The sequence below is a fragment of the Mesoplodon mirus genome, assembly GCF_964341445.2.
Source record: "Mesoplodon mirus genome assembly, chromosome: 3".
NCBI classification, from domain to species: domain Eukaryota; kingdom Metazoa; phylum Chordata; class Mammalia; order Artiodactyla; family Ziphiidae; genus Mesoplodon; species Mesoplodon mirus.
Window position 1 is genome coordinate 24694272 of NC_138978.1, and position 22828 is coordinate 24717099.

Below are 22828 nucleotides of genomic sequence, written 5' to 3' on the forward strand. Positions count from 1 at the left end.
TGCAGAGCTGCAACAGTCCCTTCCACGGAATAATCCCCCCACTACCCCTTCCCCACTGTACCTCCATCCCCCAGCCCTCAACCCCCTCAGCGAGCCCCCCCCTCTACCCAGCCTGCCCCACCTGGACAGCCTTCCCTGATCTCTTCCGCTTCCTCAGCAGTCCTGAACACACTCATTTTCTCCCTGCGGGCGATTCTTGGGGCTGAAAACAAACTTCTCCTGGCCTCTCTCACTGGTGCCTTTGAAGCCACCCACCCCTTCCAACCAGCCTCCCCCCTGCCCAGGGGTGACCTTTCCAAAGCCCTCTCCCCTCCCCAAACACACACACAGTGTCTACTCCAAACAGACCTAGCCACGTGTGGCTTCCACCCCCTGGCCTGCTCTTTCCTCCTCTGGGAACTCCCTCATTCTTCTGCACCCCGGTCTTGGCCTCCAGGAAACCCTCGCTGGGTCTTACTGCCCCTGCCCCGACTCCCAGCCCCACCCCGGGCTGCAGCTTGAGTGCAGTGGATGCCTCCGCCCTCACCGCGCAGGAGGGTGGGAACAACGGCGTCTTCAGCTGAGTCTTGGGGCTGCACAGAGGGCGCTTGGTGGGAGGCTGAACCTTCACATCCAGCACAGAGAATGCAGTTTTAGGGACTGTTACCTGCTCCTGTCTGAACCCTCCAGCGTCCTTTTTCAGACAGGGGTGCCCAGAAGGTGGGGGTCTGTCTCCTGCCTCAGGCGGAGGGTTCCTCTGACCCTCCCAAGGCCTGGGCCTTGCCGGTAGGGTGAGGGAGGGGGGCAGGTGGTGCAGAGCTGTCCCTTGGGGTCTCCTTGAGCTTCAGCAGGGAGGGACAAAGAGCAGAGCTTTAACATAAACTGGGTCTATGGGAAAAGCTGCTTGCTAAGGACCAGGCAGCCCAAAGTGGGCTTATTTGGTCAAGGGCAGCCAAGAGCTCCCCAAGGTCAGGGGGTGTGATACAGTTCGGCCCTGCCAGGTCCACCAGAAATAGGCACAGGATTAGGAGTTTTCTTTTTCCAAAGTTTACAAAAGCTGGGAGGAAATACAGACCCAGCATTTGGGGTTCAGAGTGGAAAGAAAGGAGAAGGCAGATGGGTTTGGCCTAGTCAAACCCTGGAGTTTGCATAGGCAGAGGCAGGTGTGTTAGGATAAAAAAGAGGGGGGCCTGGAGACAAAGGAGACCCAGGCCCTGGGGTAGATGGGAGACACACAAACAGGGGATACTCCAGTCTTTGTGGGAAAGGGGAGTGTCCCACAAGGGTTCTTGCACTCAGGATTGATGGGTGTCTGAAAGACAGGTATCCTGAACCAGAGTACAACGGTGGGGCCCAAAGGCTGAGGGGACACAGGACAAATGAAGGGGCTGGAGTCAGAGACCTGGGACAGAGGATGGAGTAAGGGGGTCTAGAAGCAGGGGAGACCCAAGACCGGATTTATAATGGGGGCTCCTCAGGGAGAGGAAACCAAGGACTTGGGGGAGAACAGGGGTCTCAGAATCATGGGAGACCCAGGACCTAGGGCAAAAGAAAGCTCTAAAAGGCAGACTCCTTGGACCTGGGACAGAAAGCATGGACCAGGGGCCACGAAACCCCAGGGGGCAGTCTGGGGAGCCCAGAGGCAGGGGAGACCCAGGGCCTGGGGTGTAAAGGAAGGGGCCCAGATGCAAAGGTGACTCAGATCTCAGGCAGAAGGGAGAGCTCTGAGGGAGGGAACATATGAAGGTATTTCAACTCCTCTGGGGACCCAGTGGCTGGTGACGACCCCCAGCTGTCACACCCCTTCCACTCTGTCCACCCTCACTCACCCCCTTTCACAAGACACGAGGTTGTTTTTTTGTTTTTGTTTTTGTTTTTTTTTGCTTTTTTTCATTTCTTTTTAATACAAACTTGGATCTTTGGGTGTGTCCTGCCAACAGAAAACAACAACAACAACAGAAGAGAAAACCCAAAAGAGTGAAAAATAAGAAAAAAAAAAAAAAGCTCCCCCAAGAGGTTCTTCTCCCTCCCCCCCACCATGCGAATTTGCACACCACGGGACCACAGCAGGTTTACAGAATGCAATATACAATCCACGATTTATAATAAAACAGTATATACAATAAATAGGATATTGTTCATTTTTGTCAAACGACCTGTAGATAAATTTCTCAGTGCATACTTGCAGGGGCTCTGGACACCTTGAGGCCCTGCTCGCAACCTCTTGCACACGCTCGCGTTCTCTCTCTCTCTCTCTTTTTTTTGTCTTTTTCTAAAACTGTGTTTTGTTTTTAAGTTTTGTACATTTTTAAAAAGTATTTACAATTGCTGGTTTTGTGCAGAAAGGGCTCACCTTCGGCTTCTGCGTGGAGGAGATGGGCAGGGAGGGGTTGGGGGGCGATGGGGCTGCAAGGGGTGCAGGGGAGGTGGGGCGGGAGGCAGAGGGGCAGGCGCCTGCCGGAGGACCATGTGGACGCTGGGAGGGGTCTTGGCGTTGGTTTTCTGAAAGCTGCAGAGAAACACAAGAGAAGAGGCAGAAGTCAGCGGCAGGGACAGACCCTGAGCTCTGGGAACAGGGAGGCTAAAAGCGGGACCTCTACCTGGTTCCTACCAGGATTCTGAGAGAAGGGAACTGCATTGTTCCTTCTCACAGAAAATTCCAAGTGGCCCCATCCATGAGCCTCTGGACTGCTTCTGGCCTGCTCTGAGCTCACTTTCCCCATCTGTAAAATAGGTGTGTGTCCAAGGCCCACACCACTGAGAGGTAAAGGATGTGCTGGATGAGGAGCTGGGATTCCAGGCAGTGCAATCTGTTCAGAACTTGAGCTGAGTCAGACACAGCTGAGTTCAAACGCTAGCACCACCATTTAATAGCTCTATGACCTTGGGAAAGTCAGTGAATCTTTGTGAGCCTCAGTTTACTCATCTGTAAAAAGGGGATAACAGAACTATCCCGTAAATTTGTTGGGAAGGTTCAGTGGTTTGAGGCAGATTAAGCCTGGTCCATAAATGTGTCATAAGTGATTCTAATTAGTACTAGTCATTATCTTCATGAGGCGTGGGCCAGCTAGGCTCCCCAAGCCTCGGCTTCCTCATGTAACAGTCCGTTTAGTAATTCCTCCTACCTAGGCTGTTCTGAGGAATGACATAATGCGAAGACAGGGCCTTAGCACAGCACAGGTGTGAACCACTGCTTTAATTTCTTCCAAATCCAACCTTCTCCCCATTCCCTATCAATGTCATTCTGTTCCTTAGAGAGGTGAGGTGATGAGGAAGTCGGTCTGAATAAAGGAATAAAGAAATTGCCCAACACAATACCATCTGTGTTTGGCTGCACCCCGCCTTCCTGAAGCTCAGAAAATCTCGAGTCCCCAGTCCCTACAATCACCAGACAATAGAGATCTCAAGTACCCCCTTTCCCTAGACAGTCAGTCCTAATTATGTTTGCAGGGCTCTGGGGACCTGACTCCCTATCCAGACCCCTAGCTTTGCTGGGGTGAGTGGGAAGATGCCCAGTGGGAAAGGGGTGGGCTCAGTTATTCTCAAGACCTCCAGTCGTTAGCCTGGCTCTTTTAGAGCTCTGTGCTCTTCTCAGAGCCCTGAAATTCATGTCTCCTACACTGGGTGAGTGACCAACCCACCAAAATTAAGGGGCAGGCGTGGGGGTCCTAAAACCACCTTCTGAGACTCCTCAGCAAGCCATCCACCCTCCCCCACCCCTGCAGGAACCAGGCAGCCACAGAAAGCCTTCCCTCTCTTGTCCTCTTTCTTGGCTTCCCTTTCCAACGGGGCCACATTTAAATTCTGCTCAGCCTTGGCTGCTGTCTCCTGGGCAGTCAGCCCCCAGGAAGACTTTTGTCCCAAGGCTGGACTTGCCAGGACTCCCCTCAGGGAGCCAGGTGGGCTCCTGGGAGGCGGGACAGCACCCCATCCTGGTGCCTCAGCCCAGGTGGCATGCAGAGGCATGAGGGGGAGGGTAGGAGCTGCATCTTTGTTAAGCTGTCAGGTCTCCTGCTGGTGAGGGGAGGATGGAATATTAGCCATAGGGGTAAGAGGTGTGCTTGTTATGGCGACAGCTGTATTACAACTGGGGTGATGGGGAGAAAAGCTGTATTGCAACTGGGGTGATTGGGGCAGGGGATACAGTTGGGGTGGGTGTCAGTTCTCCAGTTAGGGTGATAAACAGGGTGGGGAGACAGGTTCAGCTGGAGGGCTGGGGGCATCTGTAGGACAGCTTTACTGCAGTTGAAGAACAGCTGCCAAGCTAAGGCACCTCTGTTGGGGTGACAGATATGGTGTATTGGGGTGACAAGTGAGGGGGCGATTTAGGACGGGCGGCTCCAAACTACTTAGCAAGCGAACTGTGCTGAACCCCAGCCTCCCCTGCTCCCCTTAAGGGCCCCGGGGCAGGCTGGGAGCCTCTGCACAAATCCCTGTCACCCCCGCCCCCTCCAGCCCTTAGCCACTGCCAGTGACCCTCTCCAAGCCAGGTCTCCATGGTGATCTCAGCCCAGCAGGCAGCTCCTGCCAGAACCATTCCCGTGGTGCCGGCGGCCAGGCAGCAGGGAGGCTTTCTCACCCTCTGCTAAGCCACCGCTGTCTCACCTTCCTCCTAACACCGCCCTCCCCAGCTTTCATGACTTGGCCAGAATCTGGGGGGATGGGGGGGGTGGGGGATGGGGAGAGAATCAAAAACAGAGGTTCCTGAGCCAGGGAGAAAGCAGAATGCTATGGCCGTGCAGAACCCTGACTTCACCAGGTTCAACTCGCCACGGAACAGAAGCAGTGCTGCTGGGCCAGGTGGCCCAGTGCTGGGCACTGGAGACAAAGCAGAGAGCAAGATGGATCTGGTCCCTGCCCTTGAGGGGCTCACAGAGCACAGAGGGAAGCAAAGCGGACCCCAAACCAGGCGATCACATGCAGGGAGATGGGGGTGTGTCAAGAGGAGCCCTGGGGGACTCAGGGAGCACAGTGGGGGCACCTCACCCAGCTTTGGTGAGAGGGACTGTGGCTCTTCAACACACTGCTGAGCACGGCGCCCAGCACATGCTGGGGTCAACGATGTGTGCCGACTGAACGAAAGAGCCATGACCGGTCTAAGTCCGATCGGCGAGTCAAGGTCCAGGTCAGGTGTTCCACATCTCCGGACGCCTCCTCAGACCGCCCTGTTACCATAGCTACTGGGGCACTTATCATTCCCTTCTGTGCTCCTCCTGGGCAGAGACCTGCGTGGGGTACCTCCGTATCCCCAATGCCAGCATGTGGCTGGCGCCCCAGGATGCCAGCCATTGTTCACGAGACTTAACCTTTTAGTGCCGCCATAACGAAGGACTGCACGTTCCAGAGTCTCATGCTCCAGCAGTTTTACCATCTGTGAGGCCAGGGCTTTAAGTGGTCTCTGCCTGTCAGTGGGCGCTGGCGCTGGGGGTGCCAAGGAAGAGCTGAGCAGGGATTTAAAATGCTACAGATCACATATAAATCAGGTTGTCCAAAGAGAGCGGCTCTCCCCGGCAAAAGGAGCATTCATTCAAGCAACCAGCAGACATGTATTCATAGCCACTAACTGCCAGGCCATGAGCTAAGGTCTAACCCCACCTTCCAGTCTCTACCCTCCAGAAAAGGGTCTCAACATCAAACAAGGCAGTGGAGCAGAAGGCAAAGAGTGCATGAGGATTTGAGAGACGGATATGCTGTGTGACCCAGGGCAAGTCCTTTCCCTCTCTGGGCTTCAGTTTCTATGTAAAATAAGGGGGTTGAACAGGGAATGGCAGAGATCTTCAGGCACTGAGATAGAGCACCAAAGACAAGGGGTCAGAGACAAATCACAGCTGCCCAGGGAGGCTGATCCAGCCCTTCTGATGTCTTCAGGCAAAGTCAGGCTTTTGAGTCCCTTAAATGTGGAGAGGATACTGCTTCCCTGAGGCCCAGACCATGCCTGACAGATGGAGATACCCTCTGGACCCAGAGTTCTCTGAGGGATGAAGCTTCCAACTGGGGATAGGTAGGCTGTGGCATGTGGGTGGGTGTGTGGCTCTCCTCCTCACTCCAGGGAAGTTTTTCAAAGTCTGTCCACCAGTGACTAGAGGCATTCCTTAAACTCTAGCTCTGCCAGTCATTCCCTCCTTAGAGATCTTCTCCTACCTCCCCCCACTGCTGGGCATAGAGAGGGATGCTAGTGGGACCAAATGGGGTTTACATCCATGGTTGCCCACCAAGCTTGTGTGACCTTCTGTGTATCTCTCACCTCTCAGAGCCTCATGCTCCTTACCTGTCCTGGGAGGAGGCTATACACGCCCCCACCCCAAACACCCACACTCTCCACCCTCCTGATCGGAGATGCCTATGTAAGGACAGGCATCTGTCCCACATCTGGGTATGTGCTGGGCTTGCAACTGAGTGGAGGCTGAGGAAGCGGCAAGAACATGGAACTGGGTGATCCCCAAGGGGCCTTCCTGGCTCTACCTTTCCGTGCTTCCCTGCCTGGGTGGCTCTGTGTCTTTGGGCGAGTCCCTCTTCCTCTCTGTAAACTGGGAGGCACTGAATTTACAGAACTCCAAAAGCTCAGTTAGCCTGAGAGTTGGAACTGGTTTATTTATACACCCCTCATCCTTAGGAGTGCATCTGATATCAGTAGGGCTGAGAGAAACCAGTTCGTGCCCCGTTCCCCGATGCCTAACCTTTTCTCTCACAATTCTTCCTAGTCTACATGCCCTTCTTTGACTCCAGGAAAAAAAAAAAAAATCCTGACCCTTGAAGTGTCCCCGGCAAGATGAGACACTGGGGAGACAGGGACAGTGCACAGAGATGAGTAGCACAGAGATGAGTAACCAGCCTAAAGGAGCTGATGGCATGGTGAGGAAAACATTCCCCGGAAGGGCTGTCATGGATGCATAAAGGGCTGGAGATTAATTGCGCCTGGGAAGGATCCTGGAACGCTTCTTGGAGGAGGCAGTGTCTGAGTGAAAGATAGGAAATGACAGGTGGGAGATGGATGATGACTAGGAAAGGGCGGCCCAGGCCAGGGAACAGCTAAAGCAAAGATGCAGGGCACACTGGGGAAAGGGCCTGGAAAGCTCCCTCCCGATCCCACAGTATAGAGCTGGAAAGGGAGGCTGTGTGAGCAGGAGGTCAGGGCTGAAGAAGCAGCCTTGAATACCCAGAATACCAGGTGAGGAAGTCGGGCCTTTATTTTGGAGGCAAGGAGGCTGGCGAGGGGAGGATGCAATCAAAACGTGTTAAGCAATGAAGTCACAAGAGCGGACATGTTTAAATCAATTCATCCAGTAAATATTCTGGGGCGGGGGGGAGGTTGCTCCAGACACCATGCATCCCAAAATGCTGAAGGACATTCAGCAGCCACAATGGGGGCTGTGGGCTCAGGAAGCGGGGGCAGGTGTTGGAGCAGAGACCTGGCACACACTGGCTGTGCTGACCCAGGTGGCTGAGCTAGGGCTATAGCTTCCGAAGCCTCAAATTTGTTCAAGACCCATTTTCTGCCCTCCCGGCCCCCCCAGGAAGCTCTTGCTGTCTGCCCTGCCCGTGGTTCAAGAGGGTGGTCCCTGGTATTTCCGGTGGGAGCATTTCAGTCCCTCCCCTGGAGAGTGATGCCCACATGGAGGCTTGAAATGAACACCTGCTTCAAGGCTGTAAACTCCATGAGGGCAGGACACAGCTCATCTTGTTCAGTGGTACCTTTAGTACCAGATGCAATGCCTGGCCCAGGGCAGGCGCCTGGTTCATGCTGGTTGAACACAGAATTAACCTACTTCCTCCTGCCCTCCAGCACAAACAGAGGGCACTATGGCAGCAAAAGTTAGGATGACAAGGAGGGCAAATCTGCTGGGAGAGAAATCACGATGTATTACAAAATCACAAGGCAATCTTCTTTCAGATTATCTGTACCAAAAGAGAGGACTGCTGTGGATAACTGTGTGTGGATAGAGTTTCTAGCTGACCTGGGTCATTTAGGAGTCTGGGTCCTGTTGCCCAACAGGCTTTAGGTCCCTTGGTGTGGGGTCTGTGGCTTACCTTGTCTCTGGACCGCCCAGGGAGGACTCAGCCCCACTGTTAAGGCATATAACTAGGTGGTATTTCACAGCCTCCTGCCAAAGGCCCCAAACCCATACTAGAATACAAGCTCCTTCCTAGAAGGGAAGCATGAAGAGCAGGTGAAGGAGTGCTGGCTACGGAGTCCTGAGATTGGAGGAAAGGGTCAGAGGTGTGTGACGCGCACAGACGGTGGGGAGGTATTTTATTCACCCATCTACCAACCACTGATTACATGCTTCCTGTGTGCCAGGGACAAGCTAAGTGCTTCACGGGTAATCTCATTTAATTCTCACAAGAGATGCAGTGAGGTGACATGACTCACCAGGTCACACAGCTGGTAAGGGATGGAACCAGGCTCTGCACGGAGGCCTGTTTGTGCCCACAGGCATGCTCCTAGCCAGCACCCTCCAGTTTCAGGGCCTTGCTCCCTTGGGTTCTTCTGTGTCCACAGGGATGTGGGGAGATGGGAGAGGAGGAGCGTGAGAGGGCATGCTCATGGAGAGATTATATTTCCAGGAAATGAGGGCTCAGCACAAGAAGGCCTGGCCTGAAAATGGCTGCAGGAGAGGCAAGAGATAGGATTGGAGGGAGGATAGCCCCAGAGAGTGGGAAGAGGAGCCCAGGAGCGGCAGGGCAGGCCTGGCTGACCCCTGACGTGAGGGCCTCTTGCCTAGGGCCAGAGACAAGATCAGGTGACCTCTTGAGGTTTCAAGACATGGAGAGACAAAGCCCAGAGCGGCCAGTGCCTGGCCCAGGTCCGGCCATGCCTGCTGACCCTGGCTGGTTGGTGGCCTTGGAAGCTGCCTTCTGCTCCGGTGAGGCCCCAGTTGGTGTAACCTTGGAGGACCTGTGACATTTCTCTTGGCCTCAGGTCCAGGCCTGAGAGGGAATAGGGAGGAGAGGGGGGACTCGAGATCCCTAAACACCTTGGAGGGCCCTTCCCACCCTCCCACCCTTTCCCCAGGGTCTGGAAGGGCTGATCTTCAGCCGTGAGGGCCCAAGGCGGAGCCAGTCTGTCTGGCTCTGCATTCCATCTAAGGGACTAGAAGATGTTTGCAGGGCCCAAGTCTCCCTCACCACCCCCATCCCCACCCCACCCCGGCCCCACTTCCCTCTCTGTCCCATCAACGCAGCTCCCAGACCATTCAGGTCCCACATTCCCCACTCTGGCTCCTCCAAGCTTTCTTCTTCTAATTCACATTGGGATGTGACCTGCCCTGGCTCACGGTTTCCTCAGCCTGGAATGCCCTTCCCCCCGTCTCCATCTCCGTGTGTCCAAATCTTGCTTATTCTTCAAGGACGAGCTCAGATGTACCTTCTATCACAGAACCTCAAAATCCATTTAAAACGTCAGACCCAGAAAGGGTTGTAGTGAGCATCCAACCAACCCGTCATTTTGCGGATGGGGAATCAGGGGCACAGAGTGGAGGGGCAGCAGAGCATCCAGGCTGGGAGGGGGTGCAGTACTGGGTTCAAATCATGACTCTGCCATTTACTACCTATGGATCCCCTGGGCAGGGTTCAGAGTTGTACCTGTTTCCTCAACTCTCTGATGGGGGGGTGAGGGTGAGGACCCCGCACCTTCCAGGCTGCTGTGAAGGGTCAGTGAGGCAGTGTTGCACAAAGGGCCCAGCATGAATATATGTCCCTTTTCTCACCAAAGGGACAGAGAGGTGACTTCTGACCCCATGGCCTACCTTCCTGGTGCACGAGCTTTGCTTCTCCCTGCCACTTCCCACCAGGTGTTTTGAGGCTCTCTGTGTGCTTGTTTTAGCTTTTTTGGGGTGGATGGGCACTCTGAGGACAGGGGCCACGTTTGCTTTGTCTTCCCCGTGCCTGGTATCGGGACGGGCATGGAGGGGCTCAAGATGTGAGGCTAAGCTCAGTGACTGCTCCCCCTGTGCCCAGGGTCAGAAGGGCCCACTGCCTGTTGGTGAATGAGTGTGTCACTGTCCTCCCTGCTTAAGCCCTCTGTTGACAGTGACACTCCCTCTGTTAACTCTTTTTCCTCACTGTTCTCCTCCCCTATATCCCCAAGGCTTCTTCACTCCCACAATGATTGTAATCAGTCCTTGGGCGGGGTGCGGGGTGGTGGTTTTGCCCTAGATGAGGGAGTGTTTGGATAAAGAAGGCGGACAGCCCTCCCACCACCATGGTCCAAGCCACCACCACTGCTTGCCTGGGCTACTGCAGCCGGTCTCCCTCCTTCAACACGGGCCCTGCTCCACTGTGGCCCACGACATTCCAGCTGAGAACGCTTCAGTGGTTCCCCATTTGTCTTGGGACAAAGTTCAAACTCCTTCCAATGCCCTGCATGATCTGGCCCTGCCCCCTCACCCCCTCACGCAGTGTTGCCATCCTCCCATCGGCTCCTCAAAGCTGAGCCGCTTCCTGCCTCAGGGCTTTACCCACTGCTGTTCCCTCTGCCCAGAATGCTCTTCCCATTTCCCATTTGGCTGACGCCCCCTCATCTTTCAGGCATCAGCCTCAGCATCTGGTCAGCTGGCCGCAAGCCCTCACGGCCTCCTAGCTTTTCTCCTCTTGCACTGTCCTTCCGACAGAGATAATTACCAGATGCTTTGTGTCATTCTGTTTCCTGTCTTTCCCGCTAAGCTGGAAGCCCCGTGAGGACCAGGACCTTGTTTGAGGTGTTCACTGCTGTGTCCCCAGTGCCTGGCGTGCAGTGGGTGCTGGACAGACGTCTCTGGCTGGAACAACTGAATGCATCGGTTTGAGGACAGTGCTGTCAACTCCCAGCTCTGAGTGGGGAGCGGGGCCAGAATGTGGGGCTGGATGGCATCCCAGTTCCTCCTGCGTTCAGGCCTCACTGGGTGGTTCCATTATGTATCTCACTGAGCCGTGACCTGCCCAAACACCCAGCCCCCTCACCCGTTTATTTTCCCACCCAGAGCCCAGGAGGAAAGGTTTTCAGATTATTTCGCATGTCTGGATTATCCATGAGACATCTCCCCTCCAGTGAGAAGGATCAGGAGTTTGACATTTTAAACCCTAAGCAGCTTCTCCCTGGCCTGCTTCAGATCTGTGGCTCTGCTGCTTGCAACGAGGTGCATGGGGAACGGAAGGCCATTTTAATCTTGGTCTGGTTTCATTAGGAGGAAAAATATGCTGTCCCCCAAGGAAGTCTGGTCCACTGTCTATGCCATGCAGAGTTTTAAGAGCCCAAGAGATTATCAAAGTCAACTGCCTTCAACGGATGGGGAAACAGAGGTGGGGGGGTGGGTGGAGTAGGGGCAAAAGCTTGGTCAAGGGCATGTAGCAAGTTGGCCAGTTGGGGAGTGGTCTTTCCCCAGGCCTCTTGACTCCCATGTGCTGCCCTTTGCCATCTTCAGGCACCAAGGGAGCTGAGGTCAGGCAGAGAGGGGGTAATAAGTTTCCACTGACATGACTTCAGGACCCTGAGTCACCCTGGCTTCGAACAGTCTTCCCAGAGCAGGGACGGGGCTTTCCAGGAGCCCTGCTATTCATTCTCCAAGAAAAGGCACTCCCAGGAGGCTATAGTAGTAGCAGAGGTGGCAGGGAGTGAGGGGCTCAGACAGGCCCCCAGCCCATTCCATCACCACCCACCACGTCTGGGTCAATTTTTGTAACAGGTCTGTTCCAAAAGTGGGATCTCATGGGCCAGTTACGGCTGCATTTCTGGAGCAGGTTGTTCATCAAGAAAATGATGCCTCCAAGTCTGTCCCGTTTTACCACTTTGGGGGCATTTCCCCTCTTTTATTTTCCTTTGCCTAAACACAAAATCTTAAGAAAACTCAAGGAGGTGACAGTACCTGATAAAACAATATCTGAATACCTAACAATATTTAACGGAATTCTTTTTTTTTTTTTTTTTGGCCGCGCAGTGCGGCTTGCAGGATCGCAGGATCTTTGTTCCCCAACCCGGGATCGAACCCACGCCCCCTGCAGTGGAAACGAGGAGTCCTAACCACTGGACTGCCAGGGAGTTCCCTAATGGAATTCTTAAGAAAAGCATTTGGCTTCATGAAAGGGACTGGCTTTTTCTAGGTAGGAAACATCCTGCCTGGGGATAGATCTGCTGGCTACAGGTCCCCAGGCACAGGGAGATCCCAACACCCCTGTTGAAAAATAGCCTTTGGGGTACCCTGGGAGAGCAGAAAAGGACATACTGACCACACCCTCAGTCTGGCCCTTGCCAGACTGCATCTTGAACTAAATGAAGCTCCCAGGGAGACAAGGAAGCAGGCAGGGTCAGTATCCTGGATGGGCCTCGGCGGATAATTATCCAACCTGCTTCCTTCTCCATCTGTCACATGCAGGGCGATGCAAACGCCCTCCCTTGCAAGAGGTCAAGTGGTGAGTGCTTCCTGGGACTCAGGTGGTCCCTGCCCAGGACCTAGCATGGATGAGGGAAATGAACGCTTGAGGAACCGAACTAGATGGCCCCATCCAGTCTATGGTCCTCCAGCCATTTCAACAATGGGACCCCCTGAATGCCCAAGCCCCACACTGGGCTCCCCACCCACGGCCCCATCTCCTCCCTAGGACTGTTCCTAATGCCAGACTCCCTGAATCCCAACTCGGGTCCCCAGTCTTGTCCTCAAATCCTTCCTGCTCATTGCTATACTTCTTCCCCATGCCCAAGCTCTAATGTCCTCATCCCCCACCCCACCCCCACCCCACCCCCCGCTTCTTCCCACCGCACCCACATCCTCAGACTCACCCAGGAACAAAACCTCGAGGTCCAGTCGGCACTTCAGTTGGCACTACAGGGAGGTGACGGTGAATGTGTCCTCAGGGTGAGGTTCCGCCATGGGCCCCAAGAAGCCGCTCTTGGGGCCCCCACCCAGGCCGGGATGCGCCTGCGGCATAAAGCCTGGATACCTGTAGGCGGTATCCTGCAGGGGCAGCAGCGAGTCCCTCGGCACGGGGGATAGGGTCAAGTCACTAAGGAGTGGGCAGCCATAGCCAGCAGCAGCTGCAGCGGGGCCACGGGGTGGGCCGGGCGGCCGGGCCATCTCCAGTGGCTCCTTGTCGGCCTTAGGTGTGGCCGGTGGGCTAGCCAGGTGTGGGGCACTGAGGCACGCGGCCTCCGTCCTGCCCAGGAAGTCAGCCAGCAGCCCTGAACCCACCTTGCCTTCATAGGGCGGGCTGCGGGCGGCCGAGCCTGGCGGGTACCAATACGCCGTACCCTTGCAGCTGGGGGAGTCGTAGTGGGGCTGGCCCAGCGGCAGGTCCCGGCAGCTCAGGTGGGCCTGGGCTGCAGCTGCATGGCTCAGGCTGGCCCCCTGGAGCCCATGCTTGAGGGGCTCACAGGCAGCCAGCTTTGTGGGTGGCGGCCGCAGCTCTTCCTTGAAGCCCAGGGTCGGGGAGCAGGTCGGGGAGTAGGCCTTCTGCAGGCCAGCATCAAACACCGTGGGCGGGTGGGCCAGCGGCGGGAAATGCTTGCCATCCAGCTCAGGGGCACCGAGGCTGGGCGAGTCGCAGTGGAAGCCTTGGCCGAAGGTGCCGTCCGATGGCGTGGACGGGTTCATGGAGTAGGGTCCCATGAAGTCACAGGGATCTCGCTCGCCCACGCTGAAGGCCCTCGACTGCGAGGGCAGTGGTGACATGCTGCTGTCCCCGCTGTAGTAGTCCAGGCCGAGGTCTGGGCTGTCCTGGAACAGTGGGTTGACCGGCTGGGGCTTGGGGATGAACTTGGCTTTGGCCGCCGCCCCGCCCCGCTCCTTCTTGGCTGAGCAGGCCCCGCCACCCCGTCCACCCCGAGGCTGCCGGGGCCCGGTGCTCCGTTTGGATGGGTAGCCCGCGGCGCTGGCCGAGGCAGTTGACGGGAAGCCCAGATGCGAGGCCTCGAACAGGTCCACCTTCTTCCGCCGTCCGCGGCCTGGCTTGGAGCTGCTCTGGAAGAGGACGCTCTGGTTCCAGTTGTAACCGGGGGCGGACGATGCCTCATTCCAGTCCATCATCAGTTTCTCCAGGCTGGACAGGCTCGACTGGCCCTCGCTGCTCGAGGCCTCGCTGTTGGCACGCCGGAAACCGCCGCCGACGGGCTGATTGAACTGGGTGCTGTCGGAGGACGACTCGGAGAAGGTCTCGGACACGGCTGTCTGCTGCTTCACCTTCTGTGGCGTGTAGTTGGAGATGTCCAGGATCACGTTGGGCTCGCTGACGTGGCAGTCGAAACCGGGATTGTAGAGCTGACTGAAGGCCTCCGAGGCCCAGTCCAGGCCTCCATAGCCCTGCCGGAAAGGCCACTGAGAAGCCCCCGCAAACTGCCGACAGTTCTCAGGCGAGGGCTGGAAGGAGGAGGACGACGAGGACGCGGCAGAGGTGGCAGAGGCTGTGGTGCCCTTGGGTACCATGTAGCCGCCGGGTGAGACCGTGCTGGCCCGGCTGTCACAGCGCAGGGGTGTGGGGGCCGAACCAGAGAAGGGGCCCCCCTCAGAGCTGTTGAAGAAGGACGCCTTGCTTGGTGGCAGGCAGGGGCCACCGGTAGGCGGTGGGGCGTAGCCAGCGCTGTGGGCGCTGCTGGGTGAGGCAGGGAGGCTGTTGCCACTGCCGTAGGCAAAGCTGCAGTCCTTGCTGTTGGCGCAGTCCTGGCCCGTAAAGGGCTTAGCGGGTGCGAATACACTTTGTCCAGCCCCGTAGCCCCCGTACTGTGGGGGGTAGGTGTTGGTGGGCGGGTGTGCGGTAGGTGAGCGAGCCACGGCAGAAGGCAGAGGAGCCAGCTTCGGGAAGGTCTCGGCTGCCCGGCAGTCTGAAGTGCCGGGGGTTAGCCCATAGCTCGCTGCCCGGCCCGGCGGGAAGGTCTGGCGAGTGGGCAGAACAGGCTGGAAGGAGGGGTCCGCCCCAGCCCCGCTGCTGCCCACCGCCACCGGGCTGGCCTTGGCTCCCCGGCTGGGGAAGGTGGCCAGGCCCCGCTGGGCGGGCAGGGCGCTGCTGGGGGGCCCTGTGTAGGTGCCTGATGCCTTCCGGGACTCGGGGCGAGAGGCTGAGAGGGCAAAGTCCAAGAGGTCGGAGGAGTCATCCGAGTCGAGCAGTGAGCGAAAATAGCCGGTGAAGAGGTTTTGGCGCTCCTGGCTGAGCTCCGTCTGGCCCGCAGGTGCGGCTGTGCTGTAGTAGCTGCCACGGCCCGAAGCCCCGCTCTCTAGCCCAGTGGAGGAAAAGGCCCGGGCCTCGGTACCCTGGAACCCGCAGTTTCGGCCAGCTTGCCCGCCTGGGTGCCCATGGTGAGGGGCCCAGCCACCACCCTTGTCCCCGGCCCACTCAGTGCCCGCCTCCCCAAAGCCTGGGCCGCTGGGCACCTGTTCCGGGAACAGAGTCCCGTTCTTCCGGGACCGCCTCTTGCGTTTGGGCTTCCCAGTCACAGCGTCTACCTCCCCCCGGCCCCGTTTGCGCGGGTGCCCCAACTCAGCGAGCCCAGGGCCCCCGACCCCAGCGGCTGCCACGGCCACCACCTTCTTTTTCTTGCCGATGCCCTCAAAGAAGTCGCTGAAGGAGCATCGGGCCGCCTTGGCCGCGTGGCCCCCACCCCGGCCACCAAAACCGCCTGCTTTGCCACCTCGCCGTCGGAAGCCCTGCACACGGTGCAGGAAGTGGGAGATGCTCTGTGTGTCGGGCGCCTGGTGCACTGACTCAGGCTCACTGGGTGTCCAGCAGCGGGGCGGTGAGCACCGCCCAGCGCACTGGCTCTGGCGGTTCAGGAAGGCCAGCTTGGCGAGGACGTCTGAGTACTCGGCCTTGCTGTCGTTGGCATCTGCTGCGTAGGACGGCTGGGGAGATGCCAGCTTCTGCTTCCGCCGCCGCCGCTTCTTCACCTCCGGCATGGCCATGGTGGCTGCCGCCACAGTGGCTGCCTCGGCTGCCACCACCGCTGGCTCCTTGGGCTTGCCGGGGCCCAGGAGGAGGTTCTTAGGAGGGCGGCCGCGCTTACGCTTGAGAATGATGGGCATCTCGCCGGGTGGGAAGACCACCACCACGTTCCGCCCATTGTTCTTCATCTTCAGCAGCGGGGTGGGCTCTGTGGACACGCGCAGGCCCAGCTCCTTGCCCTCCACGCTCAGGCTGCTGCTCAAAGACGACACCTTGTACGTGGTCTTGTTCCGCCGGCCCAGTGACACGGGGATCTTGGCCATCTTCACCACCATGCGCCGCACGCCCCGGCACTTGCCTCTGCGGGTAGGGACCACTGGGGTCTGGGAGGATTCGGGCTCCAGCTCTGGGACTGGGCCTGGGCCGGGCAGGGTGTGAGGTGGGGGTGGGGGCGGGGGTGGGGGCTCAGCCAGGGCAGCCGCCAGCCCTGTGGGCACAGGCAGGGGCAGCAGACGGCCCTCGGGGCCGGCGTCTGCCTTGCGTCCCCGTCCGGCTTTCCGTCGGCGACACAGGATCTTTGGCCTATCAGTGCGCCGCAAGGCGTATTTGGGGTGACCCTCAGGCCCAGGAGGGCCATGGGGTGAGCACAAGTCCAGGCGCAAGGGCTCAGCCAGCGGGCAGGGTCCCAGGGGCTGCTGGGGCTCCAGACGGCGGCTAGGGACGTCAAGCAACTTGGGCAGGGGGTCAAGTGCCTGAGGGTCGAGCAGCTGCGACTCCAGGGAGTCGGGCAGGGTATCTAGGGCCTGTAGAGCCAGGCCCGGCAACCCCAGAGGATCAGCAAGGGGTTGCAGGGGCGGCAGCTCCAAAGCTTCCCCGAGCGGCTCTAGTGCCTGCGGGTCCAGGAAGCGGGGCTGGGGGTCTAGGAGCTGAGGCTCTGGCTCAGGCGACGGTGGCTCGAGGGCCTGGGCCTCCAGCAGCTGGGCCTCGGGGCAAGTAAGGGAGGCCAGCTCACTCAGGATGTCCGCGTCAGCGAGTTCTGAGTAATCAGGGCCGTCAGGCTCGGGCTCTGGTGGCAGACCGGTGGCCGCGGCCGTGGCTCCGGGACTATGGCCTTGGCCGGGCTGGGGACTGTCCCTAGGCTCAGGCTCAGGCTCGTAGAGGGGGTGGCTGGACCGCTCAGACTTGGCATGGGGAGTGGCCCGCTCCTCAGGGCTGCGGATGCTGTTGGCCAGGCTGGGTGAGGAGAAGAAGCTATACTGAAGGTCCCCGGGGGGCGGGGCAGGTGGGCGGCTGAGCCGGAGGCCACCGCAGTCCAGGTGCACGCCGCTGTGCTGCAGGTCCTGGGAGAGCCGGGTCAGGTCCTTCATGATGTCAATCAGCTGGACCACTGGACGCAGGTTCACCCGCCCGTTGTCCCAGCGCCGTCGGGAGCTGCTGCCGTCTCCCGCGGGGGTGGGGCAGCGGGCCTGGGAGACAGGACGGGCCGCCCTCGGGGGCAGCGGGTCGTCCCCCTTGGCAAGGACTGGTGGGCGCCGGGTGCTGGGGTCCCGGCGTGGGGGTGGGCGCGGGTTCTCGGAGAAGGTGTGGGCGAAGGCCTTGTCGGGTGGGCTGGCAGGGGGCCGGGCGGGAAGCAAGGGCCGGGGGGTGGGGGGGCCGCCGGGGTAGTACTTGGGCTCCCGGAGGTAGTCAGGAGAGCTGCACACGGCACTGGAAGTCACCACCAGGCCCTGGGGCTTCACACGCATCCTGACCTTGTCCTCCGCGGGCCGCCGGGCGGGGCCGGGGCTGACATGAGGGTGCGAGAAGCCGGGACCAGGACCTGCCGGGCAGCACAGGCAGGAGGTCCCTCACCGAACGCCTAAGTCCTCATCAGATTCCCATGTCCTCAGTGATCCCCTGCACCCCTCCCCTGAGTCCCCTCCCGAAGCCCCATCCCCTTGTTGACCCCCAGCTTTTCCTAAACCACCACACACATCGTGAACCCCCATGGGCTCCGGTTCCACTTATTGACAGCTCACCCACTTTTGTCTAGACTCTGGCTAAGGGCTGCGGAAGAACAGTTCACCCGCTTTTGAGAGGGAAGCCCAACAGCAAGGTGGATCAAACGTCAGGAGAGGGCCAGGCCCCTGTCAGAGGGCCCGGAAGTCCTACCAAGGACACGGCCTCTTCCTTCTTGCCCCATCCCCAGGGCTCTAGGAGAACCCCGGCCACTCACCCTCGGCTCTGTCGCCTGGGCTGTCACACTGGAGATCTCTGTGGGCAGCGAGACAGGCAAGAGGAGATCTCAGCGGTCTGCTGGCCACAGCCCAACCACTGCCCACCTGCCCACGGGGCCCGGTCTCCCCCACATACCAATCCCAGCTCCCCCAGTACTCCCTCCAGCGCATACCCAGCTGACCTGAAAGAGAGAGGGCCCCCGTGCCTGGGGGCTCTGCCAGTCGCTGGCTGTCAGCTGGGGGTGCTGTGGAGCAGCTTCGGCCTGCGCCCAGGCCTCGGGGCGTGGACAGCGCCTGGAAAGGACCACCGCAGCTCAGGTTTAGTAAGCACCTACTGCGCGCCAGGCACTGGGCTGGAAGCTGTCCAGGCATCGTTTCATTTAATTCTTCATACCAATCCTGCGAGGTAGGGGCTATTAATAACCCCATTTTGCAGATGAGGAAATGGAGGCTGAGATGAAGTGACATCATTCACTCATTCATATACTCATTATTTATGGAGTGCCTACTTTGCACAAAGACTGGGTAGACAAACACTTATCACATTATTGTAAGTGACTTAATTATTAGTGGGATAAGAGCTGCAAAGAAAAACTGAAGAGTGCCTGAGGTCAGAGGTTTAACAATCATACCAGGGGGTCAACAACGACAAAAGCTCATATTCTGGGGACACTTTCTCTGCTGCCAAACACTGGACTAAGTGCTTTATATGGATTACCTCATCTCACCCCCCTGCAAACCTGAGATCAATACGATTATCATCCCTGCTTTCACAGTCGAGGAAACCATCCGCTGGAAGGTGGTAAGCACCATGAAGGCAAGGATTTCTGTCCTGCTGACTTCTGTGTATATCTCCCAACCCCCGGATCAGCACATGGCCCACAAATGTCCTTCAAAAAATATTTACTGGGCTTCCCTGGTGGCGCAGTGGTTGAGAGTTCGCCTGCCGATGCAGGGACGTGGGTTCGTGCCCCGGACCGGGAGGATCCCACATGCCGTAGAGTGGCTGGGCCCGTGGGCCACGGCCGCTGAACCTGTGCGTCCGGAGCCTGTGCTCCGCAACGGGAGAGGCCACAACAGTGAGAGGCCCGCGTACCGCAAAAAAAAAAGAAAAAAAAAAAAAAAAGAAAAAAAAATTTACTGAACGAATGAATGAATGAATGAGGCACACAGAACCATCAGCCCTGCCTTTCCCCCTGAGCCTCTCTCTCTTTCCTCTCCAGACCGAAAAGTGGGACCCAAGTAGGATGTGGAAGGAGGAAAGGAGATTAAGAATGTGAAAAGGGACATTCTCCGCCCTCCATGCCACCTCTAGCCTCCATCCGGCCCCTGCTACATATTTTTAGAGCCCTCTTTATTTCACCTTCACAGTATTTATCATGACTGCAGTCAATTACTTGTATAACTGGCTGTTCAGTGTGTCTGCTCCCCAAGTATGGGCTCTTCAGGGGCAAGGACTGTGTCTGTCTTGTTTACCGTTGTATCCCCTGACCCCAGGACCTGGGTTATGGATGCTACATAAATATTTACCGACTGACTCCCTGAGCTGGTCAGGGCAGAGTTGGGATTTAGATCCAGGCCTGTCTGACACCCAAGGGAGCCTGGGGACTCAGGGCCCTGGCTGATCCCCAGGAGCTGGGGTTTGGGGGAGCAGGGAGCTGAATGGTCCCTGACCACTGGGAGGATCGCTGCCCAGAGTTGTTAACTCCACAGGAAGACTGCAGAGCTGACTTGGGGACAGGAGAGTGTGGGCAGGGACACTCGTCCACTCGCCTTTGGTGGGCGGCAATTTGCAATCTATGAAGCACCTCCACATATATGACCCACTGAATCTTCACCTAACCTGGGAGACATGGTTTACTGTCTCCATGTTACAGAGGAAACAGGCTCAGAGCAGTTGTATAACTTGCCTGAAGTCACATAGCTGCTAAGTGGCAAGATTCCTATAATTCTATCAAGTCCAAAGCCTCCTTCCACTCCCAGCCCCCGCAACTCTCCTTCAGCCACTCCTGAAAGTGCTCCTTCTAGAGCTGTGGTCTCACTTAAGGCTGGAAGGAACCTTAAAATCATCTAACCCATTGGCATCCAAACCCTGGGCCTGGGGAAGCTATGTAACCTTGCAGACACCCAGACCCTAGTCCAGGGGAGTCTGACTCATAAATCTGAAGGGACATCTGGGAATCTGTATTTTTTTTTTTGCGGTTCGCCCGCCTCTCACTGTTGTGGACTCTCCCATTGTGGAGCACAGGCTCCGGACGCGCAGGCTCAGCGGCCATGGCTCATGGGCCCAGCCGCTCCGTGGCATGTGGGATCTTCCCGGACCGGGGCACGAACCCGTGTCCCCTGCATTGGCAGGCGGACTCTCAACCACTGCACCACCAGGGAAGCCCAGGAATCTGTATTTTTAATTGGCTCCCCTAGTGGCTACGCTGTTCTAGTGCCACCTCGTGTGCCTCCCATTTTACAGATGAGGTAACTGAGACCGGAAGAGGGAAAGAGACTTTGCCCAAGACCACAAAATGGCATGAGGAGGGCCTCTTTGTTGCTCATCCAGGCAGAACATCCCCTGTCCCTGCAGGTCCCAGGCCTCAGCTGTTCCTCACTGTCCCATTTACTCGATCACTCAGGGTTCTGTTCTTTCTCATGCCTGCCGGCAGACTGTGGCCTGGCCCCTTCCAGGCTAGGCTCTCTCTGCTTCAAGAATCTCACTGTTGCTCTTGCAGGAAGGACTGTGGGTAAGACACTCACAAAGGAGGGAAGGGGCTCAGACTCTGTGGAGTCTCCAGGTCAAATTTCCAACAGTACGGTTGATCCACAAGTGCTGCCCTCTTTGAGATGCCTACCAGAAGCCATCATCCCTCCCTTACTGAGGGTGGGGCTCACCAACCCTCCTTGCTCTGGAGACCTCCCACTTGGGGCCTGAGGGTGTGATCTTGGCAGAAGAGAGAAACCTCCTCTCCAGCGGTTGCTTCTGTTCCACCCACCCGTGAAGACCTTTGGGCACGTCGTCCTGCCAGACCTCCTGACTCTGTCCACTGCTCTCTCCCGCAGCCTCCAGGATCTGAGGGAAGCAGCTGGCACCCCTCCCCACCACACCCAGGCATCCATTTTCTTGGACCCCTCCCAAGGGCACCACCTATCCCACGTCTGTGAACAAAGTCGAAAAGGTTCTTCTGTCCATCTGTCTGCTTCTGGGTCAGTGTGTCTGAGCCTGCCTATGGGGACACCAGCTGGCTGGGAGGGAAGGGGGCTGGGGGCCCCAACCTGCTGTGCACAGTGCCGGGAAGGGCCAGCCCACATCCTTGAGTCCCCAGCCCCACCCTCCCCCGCTGCGGCTGTGACCACCCCACCCCTTCCCCAGGCAGCCTCCCCTCCCCCACCCACAGCCTCCCCAGGGGAGCCAGGCTGCCAGCCCCAGCTCTCACTTCCGGCCTCATGACCCTCTCTCTAGCCTGCATACTCCTCCCCCCACCCCCCAACACCATTTCCCTCCCAGCCCGGACTGAAGGCTCAGGGATGTCCTCAAATGGAAAACTCTGCATCAAAGGGGCTATCACTGCTGCTGTGAAACTTCCCCCATCACCTCCCTTCAGGGCCTTTATCTCCCAGGATCTGCCCCCTTCAGGAACTATGCATCACCCCTCTCAACTTCCTTCTCTTCAGCCCCCTCCCAGCCACCCAATTGTACCTGAAGATCTTCTTCCAACCTGACTCCAGACCAAAATCATAACAAAAATACCAATGATGAAAAAAATAATGGCAGCTGTCACTTATTTGGCATGTAAATGGAGGCTCAGAGAGGTTAAGTAATGCCCTTAAGGACAAACAGCCATGACAGGGAAGAGCTGGAGTCTGCACTTAGGTTTGTTGGGCTCCTCTAAACCAAACTTCTTCACTGTCCAGAGAGTCACCCCCCTTCCCTGAAGCTTCCTCTAACTGTCCTAGTCCCAACCACCAGTTCTAATTTTCGACTTCTAATCTACCCCCACTCAGCTTCGGCACCCCTCCCACCTAGGTCATCCCATGCACTACCCTCCCTCACCACTAGGTGTCCCCTTAGAGCCACTGACGCCCCCGAGGGGAGCAAGCCCCGCCCCACCCCCTGGAATCATCAGGGCTCCCCACCACAGCACAGCACACCCCACCCCACCCTACCCCCAGCCACACAGAGCTCCTTTGTGCAGCCCTTGTCCACCCCCTTCCTGCCCGGAGCGGGGCACCTGGCAAGCAGGTCTGCCCCAGACCCGCCCCCTGCCAGCCCCCAGCCCTGGGTGCCAGGTGTGTGGGCACCAGCGCCAGCTCTGGCTGAACCTGAGGGTCACCCTGCCGGGCAGCCCTCCCTTCCTCTCTCCGAGGTCACCCAGGGACTGTGCTTCCCGCCCTGCTCCGCCCCCATCCCCTCCTGCCCTTGGCCCTTCCAGACTCCTGTCCTTGTCTTTCCTTCTGTCTACTGGAGGACTTCCCTCCTCCAGCCCCACCAGGCCCTCCCCACAGCCTCGCACCACCGCCCACCTCCTTCCCCTGAGAGCTCCTTGTTCTGCGCCCCCCCCTCCCCGCCCAGGTCTGAAGAACTCCTCCTCCTGGAAAGTTGCTGCTGGAAAGGAAGTGACTTCAGCAATTTGGCCACAAGGCTGGGCACTGCTGAGCCCAGCTCAGCTGAAGGCTTGCCCAGCCCACCTCCAAAGCACAAACGGAGCCACGTGCACACACCACCCCCAGTGTGCAGCCAGAACCCTGAACACACGCTTCCCCGGTGATACGCCGAAGATCTTCGTGTACACACCCTACCCCAC

The 22828-nt window shown here is 57.9% G+C and overlaps 1 protein-coding gene across 2 annotated transcripts; it reads right to left on the reverse strand.

Moving 5' to 3' along the window:
* Positions 1 to 2050: 2050 nt before the first annotated feature.
* Positions 2051 to 18069, reverse strand: AHDC1 (AT-hook DNA binding motif containing 1). 2 transcript variants are annotated; one of them, XM_082615847.1, is made up of 3 exons: positions 18035 to 18069; positions 12731 to 17638; positions 2051 to 2488 (listed from the first exon to the last, which is right to left on the reverse strand). In XM_082615847.1, the coding sequence occupies exon 2, from the start codon at positions 17562 to 17564 to the stop codon at positions 12774 to 12776; it is 4791 nt and encodes a 1596-aa protein (XP_082471973.1). In that variant the 5' UTR covers positions 17565 to 17638; positions 18035 to 18069; the 3' UTR covers positions 2051 to 2488; positions 12731 to 12773. The 2 variants fall into 2 exon arrangements, with proteins under 2 accessions (XP_082471973.1, XP_082471972.1); XM_082615846.1 differs by lacking the exon at positions 2051 to 2488 and adding an exon at positions 11765 to 12403 and having other exon boundaries at positions 18035 to 18058.
* Positions 18070 to 22828: the final 4759 nt, after the last annotated feature.